The sequence below is a fragment of the Ixodes scapularis genome, unplaced genomic scaffold, assembly GCF_016920785.2.
Source record: "Ixodes scapularis isolate PalLabHiFi unplaced genomic scaffold, ASM1692078v2 PGA_scaffold8__174_contigs__length_109621045, whole genome shotgun sequence".
In the NCBI taxonomy this organism is placed as follows: domain Eukaryota; kingdom Metazoa; phylum Arthropoda; class Arachnida; order Ixodida; family Ixodidae; genus Ixodes; species Ixodes scapularis.
The window spans coordinates 105,832,880-105,853,903 of record NW_024609883.1 but is presented as its reverse complement, the minus strand read 5'-3'; the positions used below and the strand labels follow the sequence as shown (position 1 = coordinate 105,853,903).

The following is a 21,024-nucleotide window of genomic DNA, read 5'->3' as shown; positions in this document are numbered from 1 at the left end:
AAGACGAAATAAGCCTTTTTATGCGCGAGATGAAACGGGATAACCGGTTAGCCAAACCGGATACTATTCGGAAATCCATACTAGCGGCTTTCGAAGCCGGATGAATTCGGTTTGACGGATGCTTGCCTGCTCGAATCCCTCCTACGTGGTTAGTGCGTGTTGTTCTCTAGATATTAAACGCCGCATTTGCAAGCAGAATCGCGAGTTCTAACACATTGGATCTCTGAGTCTTTGTAATTGCACGACTCTCTCTCTCTCTCTCTCTGTCTGTGTGTGTGTGTGTGTGTGCGCGCGCGTGTGTGTGTGTGTGTGTGTGTGTGTGTCTCTCTCTCTCTCTCTCTCAATAACACACCTATTCGTAATCCGCCTTATTCGTAATCGCGCGCGTGTGAGCACAAGTTCTTGGCGTTGTAAACGAACCCCATCGACTCGGAGAAATCCGAAAAAGGGGTCCCATAACAGATAAGAGGGTGGCGATTGTGTGATAGCGCAAGTTGCTTTGCTGTCTCGCGCCTATTTGTTTCCGGAGAGATAGCGGCTGCGTTAACGTACGCAAGGTCAGAAGCTTTACTATGTCGCTGGTTGACACGTTTGCGTTTGACTGTGGCCGACAGCGTAAAGGAACATAACACGGCGTCGAAATCTCAATTTGCTTTACCAATACAGAAACTATATACGGTTCAGGCGTCGATACACACTGCCGGATTGGTATGGTAAGCTTGCGCGAATTTCGAAACCTTTCGGGCTTAAAATATACTGTTATTTGATAGGATCTTTGTATCCAACGTGGCTCGGTACTGGGAAGTTCGGTTATATTTCTCGTCGTTCGTGGTGTGTTCGGGCGGTTGTATTAACTCCGTGGAGTGCGCTTTTCACCGCGCACAGGTGCACTGCCGAGAAGTTACGTTCGCGGAGCAGACTTTTCCGATTTTGTGTACTTCGCTTCGCCGCATCGCAGCATCGCAGCATGATGGTGAGGGGTAAACAGGCCCCTCCAGGGTGGAATGATGCACACCGGTGCATCGTATCTAAAAAAAAGAAAGATGAAAGAAAGTGAAAAATTAGGTGAATGTTGATTGTCAACATATAGGTGGCAGTAAATTGTATAAAATACAACTGCGGCCAGTGTATATGTTGGACTGCACCGTTCTCATAAGTTGCGTTATCGTTATTGAGGTGGTAGTTTGACGCACGCGTTGCATTATGTGACGTTCTCCATAATGCACCGCGCGGAGGGGAGGGGGGAGGAGGAGAGGATGAGAAGGAGGAAGAGGGAGAAGGACGAGAGGATGAGGATGGGAAGAGTAGATGAGGAGGGAGGAGGGGTATACCGTCCCCTCCGTACCCTCCCTTCCTCCTCCTCAAGAACTGTGCTCTAATTCGGCATTAAACATCTTTCAATTTTTTTTTTTTTTATGTTCGTACTTTGTGTTTGAATGTCGGTAAAGGGTCGGTGATTCACGTTGATTAGGCGTAGCCGGGCTGCGCCGTAGGTTTAATTTTTATGCTTAGTTAACAGCTCTAAATATACCTATAACCGTTCGTGGATTCAGTCAATAAAGTTTACATTGAAACAAGGTTAGCTCCAGCAATATGGAATCAAAGCGTGGAAATAACATTAATAAGTGCAGCTGGATTCTCCACATGCTGACTTTGCACTGTCACAAATGTCTACGTGTAAGATATTATCGAAGTGCGGCTTAGCAATTTAACTGTGCTCTCCAATCGGTGCCCAGGGGTAGTTCCGCATAGGTGGGAAGGCAAAGATACGCTGTATTTTATTTGAACAGACCAATACATCAGTCTTAGCATAGTTTTCGCAGTAGAATAAATAAGAATGGATATGTTTCTGCTCCAAACGTGTTTCTTTTCTTTTTTCTTTTCCTTTTTTTTTTTGCTGCTTTAATTATAACTGAGCTGCTCCAAGTGTTGCTTCAAGATGACTCGAACCAATTCCATCACTGAAATAGTCGGAAAAGGTCCGAGCCCATCCACAGTGCAAAAGTTTGTTTTTTACAAACTTGGAAGGCTATGACCCAAAATGCACTTCTCGTTCATGGTGCATGCTTATATTTCCGTTCCATAACCGCTCAAACTCTTTCGTTTCATACCGTTGCTCTCGGCGGTAATTACTCCTAAAATGTTGGCATGGCTGATTTTACACCTTTTCTGTTTTTCTAAAACTTGGGTGATGCAGCTTGTGTATAATGTATTTAACGCTGTATGATGACCATAGCGATCGCGAATGACCATCCTCGGACAAAAATGACGGCGGTTCGAAAAATCTTCTACTTCCAAGTCTGCCGCGTGCCCCAAAACAAAAACGTAAAGTTAAAAAAAAAAAAGAAAAAAAAAAAGACTTGTTAACGGCTATGGAGGTGCGCTACTTATATTTATACTCGTATCTTCCTGTTACGAGTCTCTCGCGAACCGTGAGAAGCCTTTAAAGCTACTTTGCCGGTTTTTCCGCGATGGAGACGCCTGACCCGTCGACGCGTTGGACCGTGAATCGTTCGTGCCAGAGGCGCCATTTTTGTAGAACAAAAGGCTCTTGTTATGCCTTCCCATAGAACAAAGAAAAAAAAAAAAAGTTTTAGCAACAGAACAAAATATTTCGCTGCTGAGTGCTGAAGTACCCGGATGAATTTCCGTCGTCTGCTACTCGATTTGGTGAGATGGTCTCTCGCAAGCTGCGGGTAGGTGCTGCCATCTGTTGGAGGCTGCCGCAAGTCCCCCCCGAGATCCTGTGACGTCATTTGCTTCTTGCTGTCGTGGTGCAAAAAAGATGTCGCTTTTCTGGTTTCCCTTAACTTGTACGTTGACTTATTGGAGGTTGCACTGTTGCACGACACAGCAAAATAGGCATTTCAAGGAGACGATGACGGAAGTTGAAAGGACGTTGACGTGGCGGCCCACATACGCATCGACCGTTGATGTCGTCTGCACTGGAGTTCTAGCCCCGCAGTGTCGTCTGCTTTCAAAAAGTCGCGTCGTCCGTACTTCCGTGCGAACAGGTGCCGTGCTTGCACCCTTCCAGTGCAACAGATAACTAAAGACACAAAATAAAAAGACAGGATACACGCCGCGTGAACGTCGGGCCATGGCCGGAACCTAAAGGAGTAGATTAATGGCATAAAACAAGCGAGAAATAAAAGGAAGACGATGTAGAGGTGCAGTTGGCGGTGGCGCGAGCTTTCACAAAATGGCGCCGTCTTAGAAATTTCCGTCGTCTGGCAAGCGGACAGCGGTCGGCAGGGCACGAGTTGTCAGCTGCCTAGTGTCAACATGGCGTCGCGACCGGGCCCGAGCGAGGTCGAAGTGGCCACCACCAAGCTCATCGGCTCTTCGGCGACTGCCAAGCCGTCGCTGGCCTACAAACATCGGTCGCGGTTCGAGACCTCCAACTACGGCGTCGTGTACGTCCGACCTCCGAGCTGGAAACCAGGTACGCGATTCCGCAGAGTCAGTCCAATCCAATCCAATCGAATTGTCTGCAATCGGTGTCTGGTTGTAGAACTCAGACCGTCTGCTTTCGAGTTCGCGTAAACGGTATGTCGCTTCGCTTTCCAGTCGCTTTCCAGTGTAATATCGGCTTCTGTCTCTCTCTCTCTCCCTCTCTCTCTCTCTCTCTCTCTCTCTCTCTATATATATATATATATATATATATATATATATATATATATATATAATGGGTAGAAACGAATTACTGGCGCATTCATTCGGTCGTCTTGTTCCATGCAGTTATGTCTTAAAATCAATATGCCGACCTTGACTTTTTTTTTAATTCATTGCCAAACGAGTCTGTTGGCAGCTTGCTGCGTCACACACAGGTACAAACATACACACGTCAATGTATTGACTGACGTCTAGTGACCTATAACTCCCACCCCCTAGGACAGCACAAAAGGCGCTCTAATCGCCCCCCCTTCCCCCCCGGGGAACTCCCGGAGGACTGTAATTAAAAGAAATCGAGGTTATTTTCTTTTAGGCAATTATTGAGTCGGTCAATTGCCCCAGTCCTCGTCGAGTTGATTATGTCACCGGCAGGTATTTATTTGGGTCGCTGTTGCTCCAGGCGACGGGGTGTGTGCCAATTCGACTTCCCAAAATCCTTCTCTCGTTGTTATAAAAAACAAAAAAATATATATTGGCGTGGAAACATCGGACGGACGTTGCTTTCGCCTCTTGTTTCCTGCTTGTCACTTTCCGTTTCCTTTACCGGTTTTCAGCGTGCAATAAATGCTCAGAATGCGAGGCGGAAGAAACTGACCACGAAACGAAATACACAAATAACCTAACCTTCAAACTATTTTTTTAAATTGTTTTACTTTTGGTTTGCGCGCGCCGCCGAAAGCTTGGTTTGCTGCAGCGCACCCGTGTACTGCGGGAAAGTGGGCGCCTGTCACTCAAAGTCGCCACCGTTACCACAAACGCGCGCGCGCAAGAAAATAACTCCACGAGAAAAAAAGAGATAAAAAAAACAACTGATAATTGCGCGACTAGGGTGGCATGTCCCGGCAAAATCAGTCGGTTGATACTTAAATGTCGGCGTGAATTCGACTGCCAGGATTGTAAGCGACAGAAAATGGCCCGCATCGGCTTGTAAACAGCTGTGCCGCCATGCTTTCCCAAGGTGACCTTGAGGCGGGGCATGGAGATGGGCAGACTGATGACGTCCTAATATTGACGTCACAGCCCGTCGAGTTGTGGGGCCACGCCCGTACCGAAAAATCGACGTGTGTTGGAGCACGGATGCCTCGTTCTCTCCGGCTCCGTGGCTCGCTTCTATTTCGGCCGATCAATGCGGTCAACGGACTCTGTATCCGGTCTTTCGAGTCGCCCCCTTCTCGATCTGGGTCGAGCGTTTCGCCACTTTCATCGTATAATTATTATCGAGCGCTCTTAGCGTTAAATAAATTACCGACACATTTTGTTTAGCGCACAATCGTCGAGGAACGAGAGCGGAAGAAAACGTCGTCTGCTATGGCAGCCATTTGAGCGGTTGACGTCACCGCGAAGCTGGCTTCCCATTGGCGGTTTCCCTCTGAAGCCACCTCCGCTTTGCGAACGCAGCCAGGGGTGTGTGTCGGGTCACGTGACTGAGAAACGCCTCGTGGTTGGTTTCCGCGCGGGGGGTGTGGTGTTGTCCGGAGTTGGTTTCATTTCTTGTTTTTGTTTGTTTCTAGCGTCCGCAGTTGTCGTTGCTCGGTTCAGCTGCCGCTCCGATGTTGTTGTTGGCACCCCCCGCTGTGAAATGAAATTGATTCTGCGGTCGCGTGTCTCGAGTCCCGCCGGCACCGTGGGAGCCTAAAGAGTTCGCGTTTCCTTGGGTCAGTGTAAACAGTTAGGCTTTGAGATAAAAGAAACGACAACAAATCGATTAGGATGTTGGTGGACTGGGGGATAGTGTCATCTCATCCCATCATGAAAGAGTTCCGTGCAAACAGAGGTGAGGATTCGTTTGTTGCTTCCTGGGCTGGATTTGAACCGCACGAAACGCCGCCAACATCGTCGTTGTAACCGACGTTGCAACCGACAAACGACAAGCGTCGACACTTCTGGGGTCGGATATGCCTTTTCCTGTACTCTTTCGAGTATCGCATTGCTGTTCTTCGATCTCGCTACTGGTCTTTTTGCCCGTTCTGCTAGAATGTTTATTTCGAGGGCCCGAGAACAACAATAAACTGCGTGAAGCGTCCTTCCAGTGACGGTGAAGTCATCAGCCGAACCGGCTGGGTTAGTTTCTAAAACTTGAAGTCCCTGAAACGTTGGCTTGCCTTTTCAGAGCACGTGCGACTAGTGGCTGTTTCGAGTGCGTTAGTTATAGTGTGTCTGTGACGATAGACTAGCACCTGTTTGGTCGTCAGCTTAAATGAGTTGGATCTCTGAAATTTGGCAACCTCCCCTGTCGTTTTGGTGCTCTTGTTTTTCGTTTCTTTTAGAAGCTGTTGCGTCATCCGAGTAATTATAGAGCCGGGTTTACAGTGTGTTGGCGCGAGTTTTTGGTCCTCGAAAATAGACTTTAACCCTAGGGCATTTTGCTCTGCACTGACGTTGTTTTTTTTTTTGTTTTTTTTTCGTCTATTTATAAGTTACATATTTTATACTTACGTTCATGTTTCTCTGGAGTCTGATACGATCGCCATAGTAGCGTGCGCGATATTTTATTTTAGGGAGGAGCTGAATTACTAAGAAACGCAGAAAAAGAGAGAAAAGCCTGAATATTTCAGTTTGTCTGTTTCTGTTATTAAAGTAATACATTGCTTCCAAAGGGGCACTTAAGTGGCCTTTTAATTTTGATTTATTTGCTGTGGCGACCACCAAACTCGTCATTGTCAACATCTGAAGATGGCATCCCATTAAGGGAAGAATCGAACAGAGAAAACGCCAGCAATAAATTTCCGGTCATTATACGTCAAATCTTAGATATGGGAAGCATCCGACCCCTCTCAATAATTTCTCGCGGATATCAGTAGCAAATACAGCACACTTTTCTCGGCAGATGTACCGATCGACATTGTCAAAACATGGACTGCGGCCAGTCCGTAGGTGTGAAAATGATATTTTTAGGGGTTCACGTGGCAAACAAGTGCAGGGCGTCTTGCATGCCCCACCAAAGGACTGAATCCATATATGGACAACCTGGGAATATTTTCACATGCATTCACAGTCAAATGATGCGACCAAGCATGCATTGTATTTTCTTGTTTCAATCACATTTGGTACGCAGGCATTTTACGGTCCCTCGTAAATAATGACTGTAGTTGGCGACAGGCTAAGAATGCACTAGAACTTCCATCTCCAGCATGCAGTTGTTGTAGTCGGGCTTTAACTGTGCCAAAGTGTTGCCAAAGCCAGAAAGGAAAGCTTGCTCTGGAGGCTGTCTACTTCATTTCTAACTTGTCAGTGACTGCATCTGAATCTGTCCCCATCTGTCAGTTTTTGGGAGTTCACTGCATTGCTCATAGTCATAGATTTTTTTTCTTTTTTGTCGTGGTTTTTTTTTAGTGGCACTATATGAGAAGACAAGCCGATGCATACCCTGCTTCGTCGGCGCTCGGCAAAGTGTTAAAGCTACGCTCTCCGCGAGCCAATTAGTGTGATGGAGCGAAGGTCGTGACGGCTATTAGCAGAAGTGCACTTTGACAGAGCGTTGTTGTGTGTGTTGCTCCGACACTTTGCTTGACTCACGATGGGCCGTAGCTTTAGCCCTTTGCTAACTTAGCTGAAACGAAGTACTGTGTAGTGAGTCAAAATAGGCACTGTGTAATTACATATTGGGATTGAATGACTCTTCACTAAAGACTGGTTTGTTGCGGTGCTTCCCCTCCTATCTACGTGAAGTGATGTCATCATTCCCGTTAAACTTTTCTTTTGAAAGAGGCAAGTGACTTGGCATTTGGACTTTCATTATTGATTCCCTCCTTAGGTTCAGTTGTTTGTCTACTTGTTCAGCTCTGTGTATGTGCGTGCAAGTGTGCGTGTGTACTCAGCGGTGTGTACACATCTCCCTGCCGCAGGGGACAGGACCAACTATGTCAATGTGCCGCACATCATCGCCATGGTGGGGCTCCCCGCCAGGGGCAAGACGTACATCGCCAAGAAGCTGACACGCTACCTCAACTGGATCGGCATCCAAACCAGGGGTCAGTGCGAGCATTCGCCCATTCATAAAAAAACGGAAACAATCTTTCAAAGTGGTGTAGGCCGATATTCTGGCATGTTTGGTTGCACTCGTCGAAATATATTCGGAACCTCCAGGGCGGAAAACATGATGAGCTTTCACGTAGCTTTACCTCTTCATGCACCAGAACATGACAGAGTCAAGCTTGATTTGGCCTTTGGCGAGTTGCAACGGCAAAGCTCTTTAAGAATCCAAAATGCTTGTCTCCACTCACAAATCTGTGAAAGCATTTTCTAGATTGGTTTTGAAATTTTCAGTCTGTACTTGCATCTTTGTCATGGTAGCAGCAAGCTTGGTTGAAAGCTATGTTCAGGACAACCTTCTTTCTCTCTTTTTCTAAATCTTTGCATGCTGTTTTCACTTAATTGGTCGCATATTTTTCTATATACACCTTTCCAAGAAATGCTCGACCCCAGAAACAAGGCAACCTTTTTCGAGCCTACTCGCTGGGTTTGAGGCTAGCCTCTTGCCGGCATTCCTGCTAACCCTAACCAAGTGGACTGTGATTCCTATAGGTGCAGCCTGCTTAGACGCAATTTCAGGCACTGCTGGCAGCTAATTTCTCGCCTTTTCCCGCTAGTCCCAAAAATTACCAGTTTTTAATAAATATAGGGGAAAATGTTCTATGTTTATGTTACTTGAGATTCAACTATAAGCAGTAGCTTTATATTTGCCGTAAAAAATAGTGTATATAGGCAATTCTAATAATTGCCATATTTGTATACTGGGGCTGGGCTAACTTCTAAAGCAGACGACGAGTCCACAGCCCAGTGACTCGGCAATTTTCGCCTGGGTGATAAACGCTGGAAATATAGGGTGGCACAAATCATCAAGCTCTTTAAAAATTGTCCAGAAAAGGCAATGCCTACATGTAGATGTCTAAAATTTTCATCAGATATATTTTAGTGGTAGATTCTCCTTTATGAAGTTTCAAGCCATAACTTGAAACTTCATGAAGGAGAATGAGACTAGCAAGCCGGACTTACATTAACGGTGGATGTCAAGACGACCGACTTAATGACGGTCGTGCTTGTGGCGTCTTTTTCAATAGGCACAGTGTTCAAACGGTGCACTCAGTCGAAAGGCAGACGATCTGGTCGTCTGCTTGCCATACTTATTGAGGGATGGCACGCAAGTATAGCCGTCGCTTGGAACCGTCGCTAACTTGGTTGTTTGCGTTACCGCTAAAGTTGGCGGTTTAATGCAAACAAAGTTTAAGTCATTATTGTTTCTTCTCACTCACTGCTCCCACCCTGTTGCAGTGTTCAACGTTGGGGAGTACCGACGCCAGGCGACTGAAGCCTACAGAAGCCACGATTTCTTTCGGGCCGACAACGCAGAAGCCATGGCTATTCGAAGGTACAAGACCTTTGTGTCATTTCCCCATCTGCTTTCATTTCCTGCAGTTGTTACAGAGTTGGCCTGTGTTTGGAACTTGGCTAACTTGACTTTCATTTAGAATGTAGTTACATTTATTATATACATCGGAACAATGATGCACGCTCTGGTAACACCTTTGCAAGCTTGCTTGATAGTAGAGGAACACAATAGTTACCTGGAGGATGCAAATATAACGAATTTGACATCTTGATGTTTTTAAGCTTTTTGATGGGCTAGTTTTTTTATCCCAGAAGATGTTTCCATGTGGTCGGGCTCTGTTTCCAAAAGAGTAGCATAAAAATAGGGTCAATGCGCAGTTTTATTTTTAAATATTTAGCTTGAGCGCATACAGTGCTCTCAAGCTGTTCACGTTTAGAAGCATCAAAAAGAAATATTGAATGTGAAAAGTTGTCACCTTCCTTCCAGTTTCATTTTGGCCCGCGGCTCCTGTGACATTCTGGCGGTTTCAGATTTTTAAGCGGAGGAACTTCACCGAGCTTCTTCATCAAATAGTAAACTCTCATCTTCTGAATTAAATTCTGAGAAGCGTTAAAAGTCTGAATTGGAAGAATTGGCACTCCAAATGCCACCACTGCCAGACCAGCCGACCAAATTGCCACGCCACATCATCTCGCATGTGTGCGCGAGGTGTCTCGTTTCAAAATTATAAATAGCCCCAGCGAAGCGTAACACCGTGGGAATATAACATTTATAGTTTACCCAAGACATAACAAGTAGCAACAGCTCCCACAGTATGGCAAATTAGGGCCAAGACACCCAGACCAAAGAAGTCTGGCTCTACCTTGGCTTCTTGGGGCTTTTTAAGGCCCTAAATTATCGCATACAGACCAAATTTTGGGCCAAAGAAGTGTGCTACCTGGGATGGTGCATTGTGGATAAGCAGTTTCTTTTCCCTTTCAGCAAGTGTGCCCTGGACGCCCTGGAGGACATGTGCAAGTGGCTGGAGACGGAAGGGGAGGTGGCGGTGTACGACGCCACCAACACCACCTTCGAGCGCCGGAAGCTCATCTACGACGTGGTCTGCGAGCGCTTCGGCTTCAAGCTCTTCTTCGTCGAGTCCTACTGCGACGACCCCAAGATCATCGAGGCCAACATACGGGTATGGGACACGTCGACACATCCTCATATTTCCTTTGCTCGGAACCTAATGCGGCCTTTTCGTGGACGAAGCCCGCACACCTGCCGTCAACTGCTATGATTGGTACATCACAATTTAAGAGGGCAGTGTTTGTGAGAAGACCCCAGGGTTGCTAGGATGACTCCTGCATTAGTTACTCCTGTGTTAGGATGACTCCTTTGTTAGGATGACTCCTGTGTTGCTAAGATGACTCCTGTGCACGATGCAAAAAGAACACATTACGGTGATGCCACTCGAGTGGCTGAGCACCCAAACCAGGGGGCCCATCTATCCGCTTCTTCCCCATTATATCAGCATGAAGAGTTTCTCCCCCAGGGGCCTGGTCATCTTCGCAGCACCGCCGCACCGTTTCCGAACGTGGGCCTCTTCTGCCTCTTTTATTTCATAGAGGGCCTCTTGGTCAGAGCGCCCACTATGTCGGCGTGAAATAAACCAGTCCCAGTTTGAGGCTAGTTTCGAGTACAATCTCTCCGCGCCTCCTTCCCAGTGAGAGTGGCAAGTGGCATCGCATAAATGTTTCTTGCAACATACTCCCGTGTTAGAACGACCCCTGTGTTGCTAGGATGACTCCTGTGTTGCTACCTCATGTCACTAGGATGACTCCTGTGTTGCCATCTCATGTTGCTAGAATGACTCTTGCGTTGCTAGGAGCCATGCTGGAAAAACCGTGTGCCAGAGAAGTGACTGTGCAGGAGGTGAAGATCAACAGCCCGGACTACCGGGACATGAACAAGGACGACGCCCTGCTGGACTTTGTGCACCGCATCGAGCACTACAAGGCCTGCTACCAGACCCTGGATGAGGTCCAGGAGAAGCAGTACTCCTTCATGAAGATCTTCAACACGGGCCAGAAGGTGGTCGTGCATCGCCACGAAGGTGGGTGCATTGCCACCCTCCCCCTCGCAACTATACATAGTACAGTTTGCCTGCTTATCAATGACCATTACCATCTTTCAATGTTTGCCCCCGTGAAATCTCAGTGGTGTTTCAAGCATTATTTTTACTGATGGCAGTTTTGTTGAGAGTGAGCAAAAAAATATCTAAACTGGAGAACATTAGAGGTTGCCAGAAAACGCGCTAACTTGACTCAAAAATCGCTAAAACTCCCGCTAGAATCGCGTAAATATTGTATGTCTTCCACTGGAGGCCAGCTTATACATCTGTGTCGGTGCTCGGCTGGCACTTCTGTCTTTGCTGATTAGTCTCCGCTAATTCAGCACCACTGCCTTGTTATCTATAAATGCTGACAGGCAGAAGCAACCAGTGTTTGCTCTGACCAAGTGTTGTTCTCTCTCATCTGCAGGGCACATCCAGAGCAGGGTGGTCTACTACCTGATGAACATTCACATCATGCCACGATCCATTTACCTCACGAGGGTGGGTAGTTCACGACCCTGCACCTGGTCGCTAACCTTGTGTTTTTCTCGAGCATTAGGGCCATGCCTTTCTCGCTCATATTTTAGTGTGAAGTTGTTTCCAGAGTCCTTTGTTTTAACGTGATAGCATTATTAAGCTACTACTCAAGATTTTTGTATATTCTGGTTTTCTAATGCGCAGTAGGTAAGCGCAGTAGACCATTTCAGCTCACCGTGCTTGCACCTCGTTGTGCTGTGGGCATATGTTGAGCGGCAGTGCACACTCCTTCCCATTTGCACGCTCTTCAAAGGACCTGACGACCTTGACGTCGTCCTAGAGGTAGTCTTCGACGTCATTCCCTAGGACGTCATCCTTGAGGTCGTTCTGGATGTCGTCTTTGACGACGTCCTAGAGGACGACGTCTAGGGCGACCTCTAGGGTGATTTCAAGGACAAGGATTTAGCGTTGTCCTACAGGACTGCACTATTTTTAGCAGGGAGTTTCGTTACTAAATTTAGTGGATAAATTGACGTCGCGACCTATGCTCCAATTCAGTTTCCCCGCTAAATTTGCCGGTGTGCAACAGTAAATGCTATCACATTCATAGATAATCACCCCTGTGGTTTCTATGAATTTGCCTCAACCATCAATTTGCTGCCCTGTAATTTTTTTTATTGAGGTCATTGAGGCACAGACTTTTACTTGGCCGGCAACCTGTCGAAAGCATCGCTACGTACCTCCCACATGGCTCCAGCCTAGAGTCTCAACCCTGTAGCCCGCTGGGTCGGGTGTTAGGTGATGCTGGCAAGATTCAAACAGAGGAAAATTGGTGACTTTCTTGCCAGTTTTTGACTGGCATGGTAAATGTTTCTTCAACCCCTCATTTTTGTTTGTTTCTCGCACTTAATGCAATATCAGGTCCGATAATATTGTCTCGAAGCGGAACTTTTTTGTTTTACTAACGTCTCTTTCCCGTTTTTCTGCAGCACGGAGAGAGCACCCTCAACCTTCAGGGAAGGATCGGGGGCGACGCTGATCTCTCGGAAAGGGGCAGCGAGGTGGGTCACAGTTTGCAGTCTTTTTTTGTGCTTCATTAAAGGAAAGTGGCTTTTTCGGTGACGTAGCATGTGGGCAGGAAACTAAGGCTACCTAGCAATGCGGACAAATGACCGCCCTAATTCCGCCCTCTCTTCGCCTATTAAAGCCCGATTCCGCGCACAGAAAAAGGGTGAAGGTGCTCGAAATGTAAGTGAAATGATTCGCATTCCTGTACTCGAGGAGTGGCATGTAAAGTTATTTCCAAAAAAGGTTGTGTTAAGCGTCAATTTAAAAAAATGGTAATTGAGCCTTATGGTGAATTCGGGTGGTCGCCTCTCTCCTCTGACCTCGATTCAGCAGAGCGCCCCCTCCTCGCCGCCAGAGCTACTCGGGATCCCTTTCAGCCGATTACAACTGCTGGCTTCAGAGCGCTCCGAGATTCTCAGACCAGTCACGGAAGTAAAACTTCTTGACATTGGTAATGCATTAAAAACAACACGATCTTACAGCGTACGGTGGACGATTGAGCAAAATTTACGCTCGCAACGTGATGAAATAACTGTTGTGACGTAAATTTTTTTACGCATCAGCATGTAAAAAAAAAAAGAAGAAAACAGCAGTATGTGAATTGATTTTCGCAAAACGGAACGAAAGCCAACGCTTCGAAAGAATTGTCAACTCATCGCGTTTTCGTCAGTGAACGCGCTGCGATAGCAGTCATGCGTACGACAGAACAGGCAAACATAAAATGGTTAATAAACCGCATTTTTCTCACGGCGAAATATCGTGCAAGCGTCGCCATGTGACACAAATCACAGTGCATTATATTCGGCTCTCCCTTTATTTTATAACACAAACCTTTGAACGCACTTTTACCAAACCTGAAAATTTCTTGAAGCGGCCACAAAACCCGGTAAAACAGCGGCGAGCTCTGCGAGCTGTCTCTCCGTCGGTTAGGCTTAGCGAATTTACCGCCGTGAGATGAACGATCTCGTGAAAGCACTGGGAATACTTCCCACGTCGACTTTTCCTGTTACGGTCGCAAAGGAATGTCGTCCCTTCCGTCGTAATCCTCGCACCGTCGAATTCACAAGTACTTTGTAGAACCACACATCAATCGCCGTCATGCCGTACCCCGCACACCACCACAGACCACTGCCGGCCATCGTCAACAAAACCACGTGATCACCGTCCAGCTATCACGTGACGCCTGCGCCGCTCCGCACTCCGGCGGCTACAGACGGAGTGCCAGAGAGCGCTCTGAGAGGGAGAGGCGCCCTCGGAATGAACCACCCGATCAGGCCACAGCACTCTCTTTCAACCACCCGATCTCGCGCGCTCTGGAAAGAGCGCTCGAGAGCGCGCGGAAAGAACCACGCGAATTCGCCATTACTGTCTGCTGAGTGGAATTGGGTGGAATGCTAGGTACTTCCTCCCCACGGAGCCGGTCATGTCAGCTAAAAATCCGTCTTATGGATCTTTTACCTCCCGGAAGAGATACCTGCGTTGGTCAGCAAGCTGGCCCTGATGTGGGGAATGCACTGAGTTTCTGTCCAGAGCTTTCTCTGGTGAAAGCTCAGTCAACTTTGGTGCAGTTTACCGAAAGTGACCTTTTGCCCTACCCTGCAATATAGGGTGACTCTGGCCTCCGCATATTAGGCTCGCAATACTTCAAACCCGAATATTTCATACTTCTGGTTAATTCAAACAAATTTCAAAATTTTGGTTCTCCTGCCAACATATTTATAAGCCCCGTAATTAGAACGGCATTTTCGTGTAATTCAGACTTCTGCTCTCGTGGCCCCGTTAAGTGCACCTCTTAGCGAGCACCGGCGTACTGCGGAGAAGCAACAGGTGCGGAGATCGCCTTTTATTTATTTATTGTACATGCCCTGGAGTGCCGAGGTAGAGGGGCAGGGCGGTAGAGGGAGGTGTAAAGCAAACAAAAATATAAACAACAAAATAAAAAGATGCAGCAAGAAATACAAACATCAGAAATGCACTTTGATTGGCAAAAGCTGAAAGCAACAACTGCTATGAACGAAAGAAACAAAAGCGAGTGATTCATTTTGGTTCATCGTGCAGAAATGTATACAAAAATTGTCAAAAAAGAAAATCACGCGTGTTGTTTCTCTGCGGTGCACTGGTGCTTGGTAAGAAGCATGCTCAATGACGATAGGAGTCCACAGTAGACAACTTTTTCGCTGGGTGAACAAACTTAATTTTATTTTGAGGTGTTAGGTGCTGTCTAAACAGTTTACGAGAGACAACATTTTTAAGGGACGATTAAACTTATCTCGTACATTTCGCAGATGTTTCACACGGGGCATACCTGCTTGTGATAAGTAGACCCACGTAGAAGAAACAAATATCCGCTTTGTAAGTGTAGCCATTCATATAACAAATCATACTGTATCTCGCATCATATTTTGACGAATTTCCGATAACGCAAACAATTTCTCGGTGGCTTCCCGAAATTTGAATGGCTGAGAGTCTACCGCACTTTATCCACCAAAGGGATACCCGCATTGATCGTGAAACAAGCCCCAGTATGAGGAACGAAGTGTGTCTCGCCCTACTGTGCAGTATGCGGTGGCCCTGGCCAAGTTCATCAAACGCCAGGCCATCCCCCGCCTGCGCGTCTGGACGAGCCAGCTGAAGCGCACGATCCAGACGGCCGCGGGCATCGACGCCCCCCAGGAGCGCTGGAAGGCACTCAACGAAATCGATGCGGTGAGGCATTGGCGCTCATTGAAAAAATGCACGTGACGCGTAGTGCCATCCCGCTAAATTTAGCGGGAAATCGTTTTTAAAGAGAATAGAGAATCATCGGTGTAGAAACAATGTCCCGTGTTTCGGGAATGTATGGCACTTCTAGTTCTTTGCTGAACGTTGGGACCAGCCACATTTTAGACGCATATTTAGCGCGGTCAAATGGCGTACGTTGTCGCATGGTTGCGGTTTTCGAGTCTCATGGTTGTGGTTTTCGAGTCTCATCTTGGCATTTGGTCTGCAGGGCATTTGTGAGGAGATGACCTACGAAGAGATCCAGGAGAAGTTTCCGGAAGAGTTTGCGGCGAGAGATCAAGACAAGTTCCACTACCGCTATCCGCGCGGGGAGGTGAGGCAAAACTCTGGCGTATCCTCGCATGTACATTTTTTCGTACCGCTACCTGGCTATGCTTTACCCCGTTTCGGCTTGTTAATGGGCGAGCTTTACGGCCCCCGTGAGTGAGCCGATCGAAGCGACGTAGCGAAGCACGTAACTTATCAATAGGGGAGTGCACTTCCATGATACAATCGTCTCGTGCCTCCCTCCGACGCTACGATTGACTCGCTAGCCCAGCGGCTTTCTCCGTTGGCCAGGTTATACTGAAACGGAGCGTAGCCAAGTCACAATTTATGCGTTCCATTTTCTTTCGTACATGATCTAACCTTGCGCATCATATTCTGCAGCTTGCCCTAACATCGCCGTTTTTCCACTGACGTTTTTGCCCGCATTTCAGTCGTACGAAGACCTCGTTGCCAGATTGGAGCCTGTCATCATGGTACGTTTGTGCGAGTTTCTGTTTCATAGCCGATTGTTAGTTCTTGGGACTCCATTAAATTGCGTCGCCCGATGCAGGAGCTGGAACGGCAGGAGAACGTGCTCGTTGTTGCGCACCAGGCGGTCCTCCGCTGTCTGCTTGCTTACTTCCTCGACAAAAACTCCGGTAAGTCGATTCGTTCGCATTCTTTTTTTTTCGTAAAATCCCGTGAGAATGTTTACCCAAAATGGAGATACATGGTGAAAAATATGGGGTGGCCTACCTTCCCAGATCTGACAGCTAAAGTTTATCCAAAAAGAAGTCATAAATGCGGTAGCCCTTCCTACGGGGCACATGAAAAGGAACCGATACTGTGAATTGGGGACGCAGCAATATCGCGTGTCACGGTGCAATAAACACGTGCAAACCCGGTACGAACTTGCTTGTAACACTTATCGGCGCCGCAGATCGCGCATTTGATATAATTCCTTCTGGACATCGCGCTACGTCCGACGAGAATTGGGGGTGGAGCAATGTTTTGGAATTGACATACGGGATGGGTTATCTCGAGGAAGGGCATTGTACGGGATTTTAATTGAGTCTTCTTCCGTCTCGTCGACCGAGATGTCGTCTGGGCACTTGTTTGGAACGAAACTTGCGAGGCTGTTTTGCGCATTTCGTTCCACTCGATGTCATTTGAGGGCTGTTGCATTCCTCTCTTTGTTCTGTGCCCAACCTGCGAACAAAATGTACTCGCCACGAGGATCTGAGAAACATCCATTGTGTAGAGTCGGTGTTAGCATGGGAGTGGCACTGTTGCATCTTGTCTTTTTTGGGTTCTCTTCGATGCGGACTGAGGTCACTGACAAGGTGAGAACTTGGGGGTGCCTTTTTAGAACGCCTGGCCCTCGGCACATGCTCTTTGTGTCCCGTCGTGCTTTTACCGCACGAGGTTCATGGCACTCTGAAGGTCTGGAGGCATTCTCACTCTGTCGGTGACTGCGGCTCGAGCAGTTCTACATTGGTGTGTGGTCGGCTTCCGCAGCAACTCTCGTGCGGTGCAACTCGAGTTGTGTGGCGGTCCCAGTCTGTTGTTGGTGCTGCTGTGACCCGGGTGGCGCTTTATTGGCACAGCCGACATTCGCGACAGACATCCAATAATAGTGTCCTTTGGGTGATGCAATGTTGGTCTAGGGTGCAGCTGGTGCAGGGTCGGCTTGAGGGGTATGTTTTTGTTGGCCCGGGGGGATTCCCAAAGTTTTCCGTGGTGTCGTACATTGTTTTAGAGCGCAGTTCTTAGGCTCCCGTTTCTGGCTTGAGCGGCATCGCCGTCGGCGTCGGTGTAACAGCGCGCATTGCATTATGGGAATAGTGCAACCGGGCGTAACCACACGTTGCATTATGGGAAAAAATTCCCTGCTACATTTAGCAGAAAAATTTCCCCGCTACATTTAGCAAAAAAATTTCCCCGCTAGGTTTCGTGGAAAAAATTCTCCACTAAATTGAGTGGAAAAATTCCCCGCTAAATTTCGCGGGAAAATTGCCTCGCTAAATTGGACAGAAAAATTTCCCCGCTAAATACGGCAAGAAATTTAGCAGACATTTTCCGCTAAATGGAGGGGAGCAGGAGAGGAGGAGGGGAAAGGGAGGAGGGGCATACCCTCACCTTCTCCCCCTCGAGAGCTGCGCTCTAATTTGGCATTGCAGAGAATTGTGAACGTCTTTCATTTTTATGTCCGTTATGTATTGGGTGTGCAGTGCGACGGGCAAAAAGTAGCCATTTGTCTGTGTGCTTTCGGGAAATATTTAATGTGTCATTGTGAGATGCGAAACAGATGGGTGGGAAGGGAGATTTGTTACACCCTACCTGCATTCTTTGTTCACTGTATATTTGAGCATGTTTGTATTGTTTTTTTTGCAAGCTGAAGACTTCATGATCAATGGTATAGTGAAAATCAACTCTGTGTGTGCCAGGGTGCCATTGAAACGTGACCCCACGTGTCACAAATGATACAATTTTGAATAAATCTTTTAGAGCAGAGCTCTTAGGCCCCCGTTTCCGGCTTGAGCAGCGTCGCCGTCAGCGTAACTATGCGTTGCATTATGGGACGTCTCCCATAATGACTTCATATGTGACATCACGCATGACATGACTAGGGTCACGAGTGAGATCACTCATAACCGCGCGTTGCGCTCTGAGATGTTTCCCATCATGATGTCATGTGTGACGTCACGAAGGTCACTCGTGAAGTTCACAACGAAGGTCACTACCTTCACCTGACCTTCATTTGTGAAGGCCACAACCTTCACGAGTGACATTACGAGGATGGAGGGAGGGGGAGAGAATGAGAGGAGGAAGGAGAGGGGGCATACCCTCCTTTCTATACCCTCCCCGCCTCCTCAAGAGCTGTGCTCTAGTTCGGCATTACATGCACGTCTTTCATTTTTTATCACGGAACTGGGTTCCTAGGAATTGTTAACCGGCGATGCATCTGGGGGTACCATCATTGGAACATGGCGGAGCCATGATCTATGCAACTATTTCACAGCCCTTGCACTGGGTAGTTTTCTTCGAAGGGACATTCTGGGACAGTGAAACTTAATGTGTTAGTGTGTGTATCTGTGTGCTTTGCATTGAAAGACTATGGAAATTTTTTCATGACCTCAAGCTTTTTCCAGTTGGGCGACTACCTGTCGTTCACTTGGGTGTCGCCAATTGCAATCGGTCCTTTTTGCGAACCAAATTGCAGCCGAGGTGCCTGCAATCTGACCGTGGATGATGGCACGGACTGAGATTTCGGTTGCACATCAAAAGATCCCCGGGTGGTTAAAATGAATCTCAGTTTTCCGCCCGGCGTGCCAGATGCCCTTCGTTGGTCTGGCATGAAAACCCCCAAATTTGACTCTGACTTCGCGAACACCATGGCACGTTTGACGCTCCTTGTGTGCCGAGAGACTCATGCCGTAAATGCGGCGCGTGTCTGATTCAGAAGATTGAGTTAGTGTTGTTGGTGCAAAGGGGTCAGGAGCGTGACACCCTTCTTCCTTCTCTCTCCTCTCTCTCCTCTTTCCCCTTTTTTTTTTTTCGCTGGCCTCGGGGCTTCACGGACGTGCAGAAGAGGTGCCTCATATTCACGTGCCGCTGCACATGATGCTGGTGCTGGTGCTGACCGCGCACAGCAGCAAGATGTATGAGTACAAGGTCAATGTGGAGGCCGTCGACGACCACAACCTCCTCTGACCGCCCGAAGCAATCGACGCCGGCGGCGGCACCACTCCAAGCGGGTCTTCCAGTTGCGCCCTTGTTGCCAGCAACACGTGACTCTTGTCCGACAGTGTTTTGGTTTCTTTTCTTTTTTCTAGCATTTTTGTTTGTTTGAGGGAGAGGGGAGAAGGGGGGTCACCGGCTCGGCCGTCTCGTTTAGTCTCTGCCGCGACTAGGTTTGTGTGAATAGTGGATTGCGAGTTCAGAGCGAATGGCGTTTTTGGTCGAATACTTTTTTATTCGAAAATCGAATAGTTTCATTGAGCCTTTTGCTACTGTGCACCATGCTTAAACGAAAACTCAGCTAAACTCGCGAAGCTTCTTCCCAACCTTCCCATCGTCCACTTTAAACTCTGATCATTTTAATATAACTATATGAACTGTGGCATGTAAACAACAAATTTGTCGCAGCTATCCTAATCAAGGGGATTTGTAGATCTGCTTGCTATATGCAAGTATCCTTTCTTCAATTTCAAATTTGACAAAAAAATAAAGGAGCACTAACGATGAATGTAGGTTGTCAAGACATTGCTGCCTAAAAACACGTTCGCGTAAGCAAGGCAGGTTAAGCCCGTTGAGTGCGCTTCTCCTCAAGCAGATGTGCACCGCGGAGAAGTCATGCCCGCAGAGCTCACGGGCTCTGCGAGTTTTGCTTCCCCGCAATGCTCAGGTGCTTGGTGAGAAGTGCACTCAACGGGGCTACTCTGTGGCGATTGACACTTTGAAAGGTATGAATGTCGCAGTTCACCTCAAAGCGAATATTGAATAGCAAAGTATTTGAAGCTACTATTAGAACATTTGCACAACCCTAGTCGCGACCGGTCCAATTACTCGCGGTTCTAACTCGGATGCTGTTGTTGTCGTGGGTTACAGCAGTTGCCAGACTAGAGCGGCCCATGCATCTCGTCTACGTTGTGCGCTGCGGTGGAAATTTTTCAGGTTGCCGCTTTGCAATGTTCACACAAAGTTAATGCAATTGTTTTTTTTCTTTTTTGTGAACAAAGCACGTTTTTATTTTTCGGCACGGCCAGTAGAGAGTTAGTCATCGTGACTCGTAAAAGTCCAGCGAGGGACGAGGTACAGTTCACGTCGCAAACTCGGGAATGCAATCTGCGCCCGAGTTCTTTGCCCGACATCTTCAGAATTTGTGCTCGGCAACCCCGTGCAGCTCCCATACATTACGTGCGCGTCGTCGTTTTTTGGTGTTCCTTAAATTCCAACGATTGGCTCTCCGCGTGCTCTCTGGATAAGTAAACAACTCTGCGTATATTCGGGTAAATATGTTACGTTGCGCGTCAGATGTTACCAAAGGACCGAGAGTGACCTACAGCAACACCTCCTATAAAACGAAGCCGCCGTGCTCAGGTTTGTGCGTCGACTAGAGTAGGTCGACGATTCTATTGGACGCAACTGCTGAAGGCAGACTGGGCCTCCTGCCGCCTGTAGAGCACTCGGAGTGTGTTCACCTTACATTGGGTGAGGGCTACACTTTGCGAAAGAAAGAAGCTGCAACGTCTTCATCTTAAATCAAATTTGTCTTAATCTGTGGGGCAGGTGGTGAGGGAAGGAACCGATTTCTTGGCGTGGTAGTGGTACAGTGGCTGATTGGTTTGAA

The 21,024-nt window shown here is 47.5% G+C and overlaps 1 protein-coding gene across 15 annotated transcripts in view; it reads left to right on the top strand.

The window, feature by feature from the left end:
* The window catches only part of LOC8031022 (6-phosphofructo-2-kinase/fructose-2,6-bisphosphatase), an 89,837-nt gene that overhangs the window by 50,431 nt on the left and 18,382 nt on the right, over positions 1-21,024 (top strand). For 6 of the 15 annotated variants that reach the window (XM_029979357.4, XM_040499894.2, XM_040499901.2 and 3 more), the window contains 10 exons: positions 7,521-7,646; positions 8,947-9,043; positions 9,986-10,184; positions 10,916-11,099; positions 11,527-11,600; positions 12,566-12,637; positions 15,204-15,350; positions 15,634-15,738; positions 16,124-16,165; positions 16,243-16,330. In XM_029979357.4, the coding sequence (XP_029835217.1) occupies positions 7,521-7,646; positions 8,947-9,043; positions 9,986-10,184; positions 10,916-11,099; positions 11,527-11,600; positions 12,566-12,637; positions 15,204-15,350; positions 15,634-15,738; positions 16,124-16,165; positions 16,243-16,330 (1,134 nt within the window). Of the gene's footprint in view, positions 1-3,057; positions 3,446-5,101; positions 5,450-7,520; positions 7,647-8,946; positions 9,044-9,985; positions 10,185-10,915; positions 11,100-11,526; positions 11,601-12,565; positions 12,638-15,203; positions 15,351-15,633; positions 15,739-16,123; positions 16,166-16,242; positions 16,331-19,260; positions 19,912-21,024 lie in introns of those variants that run through there. The other 9 variants (XM_040499895.2, XM_040499891.2, XM_040499902.2 and 6 more) reach the window with 7 other exon arrangements.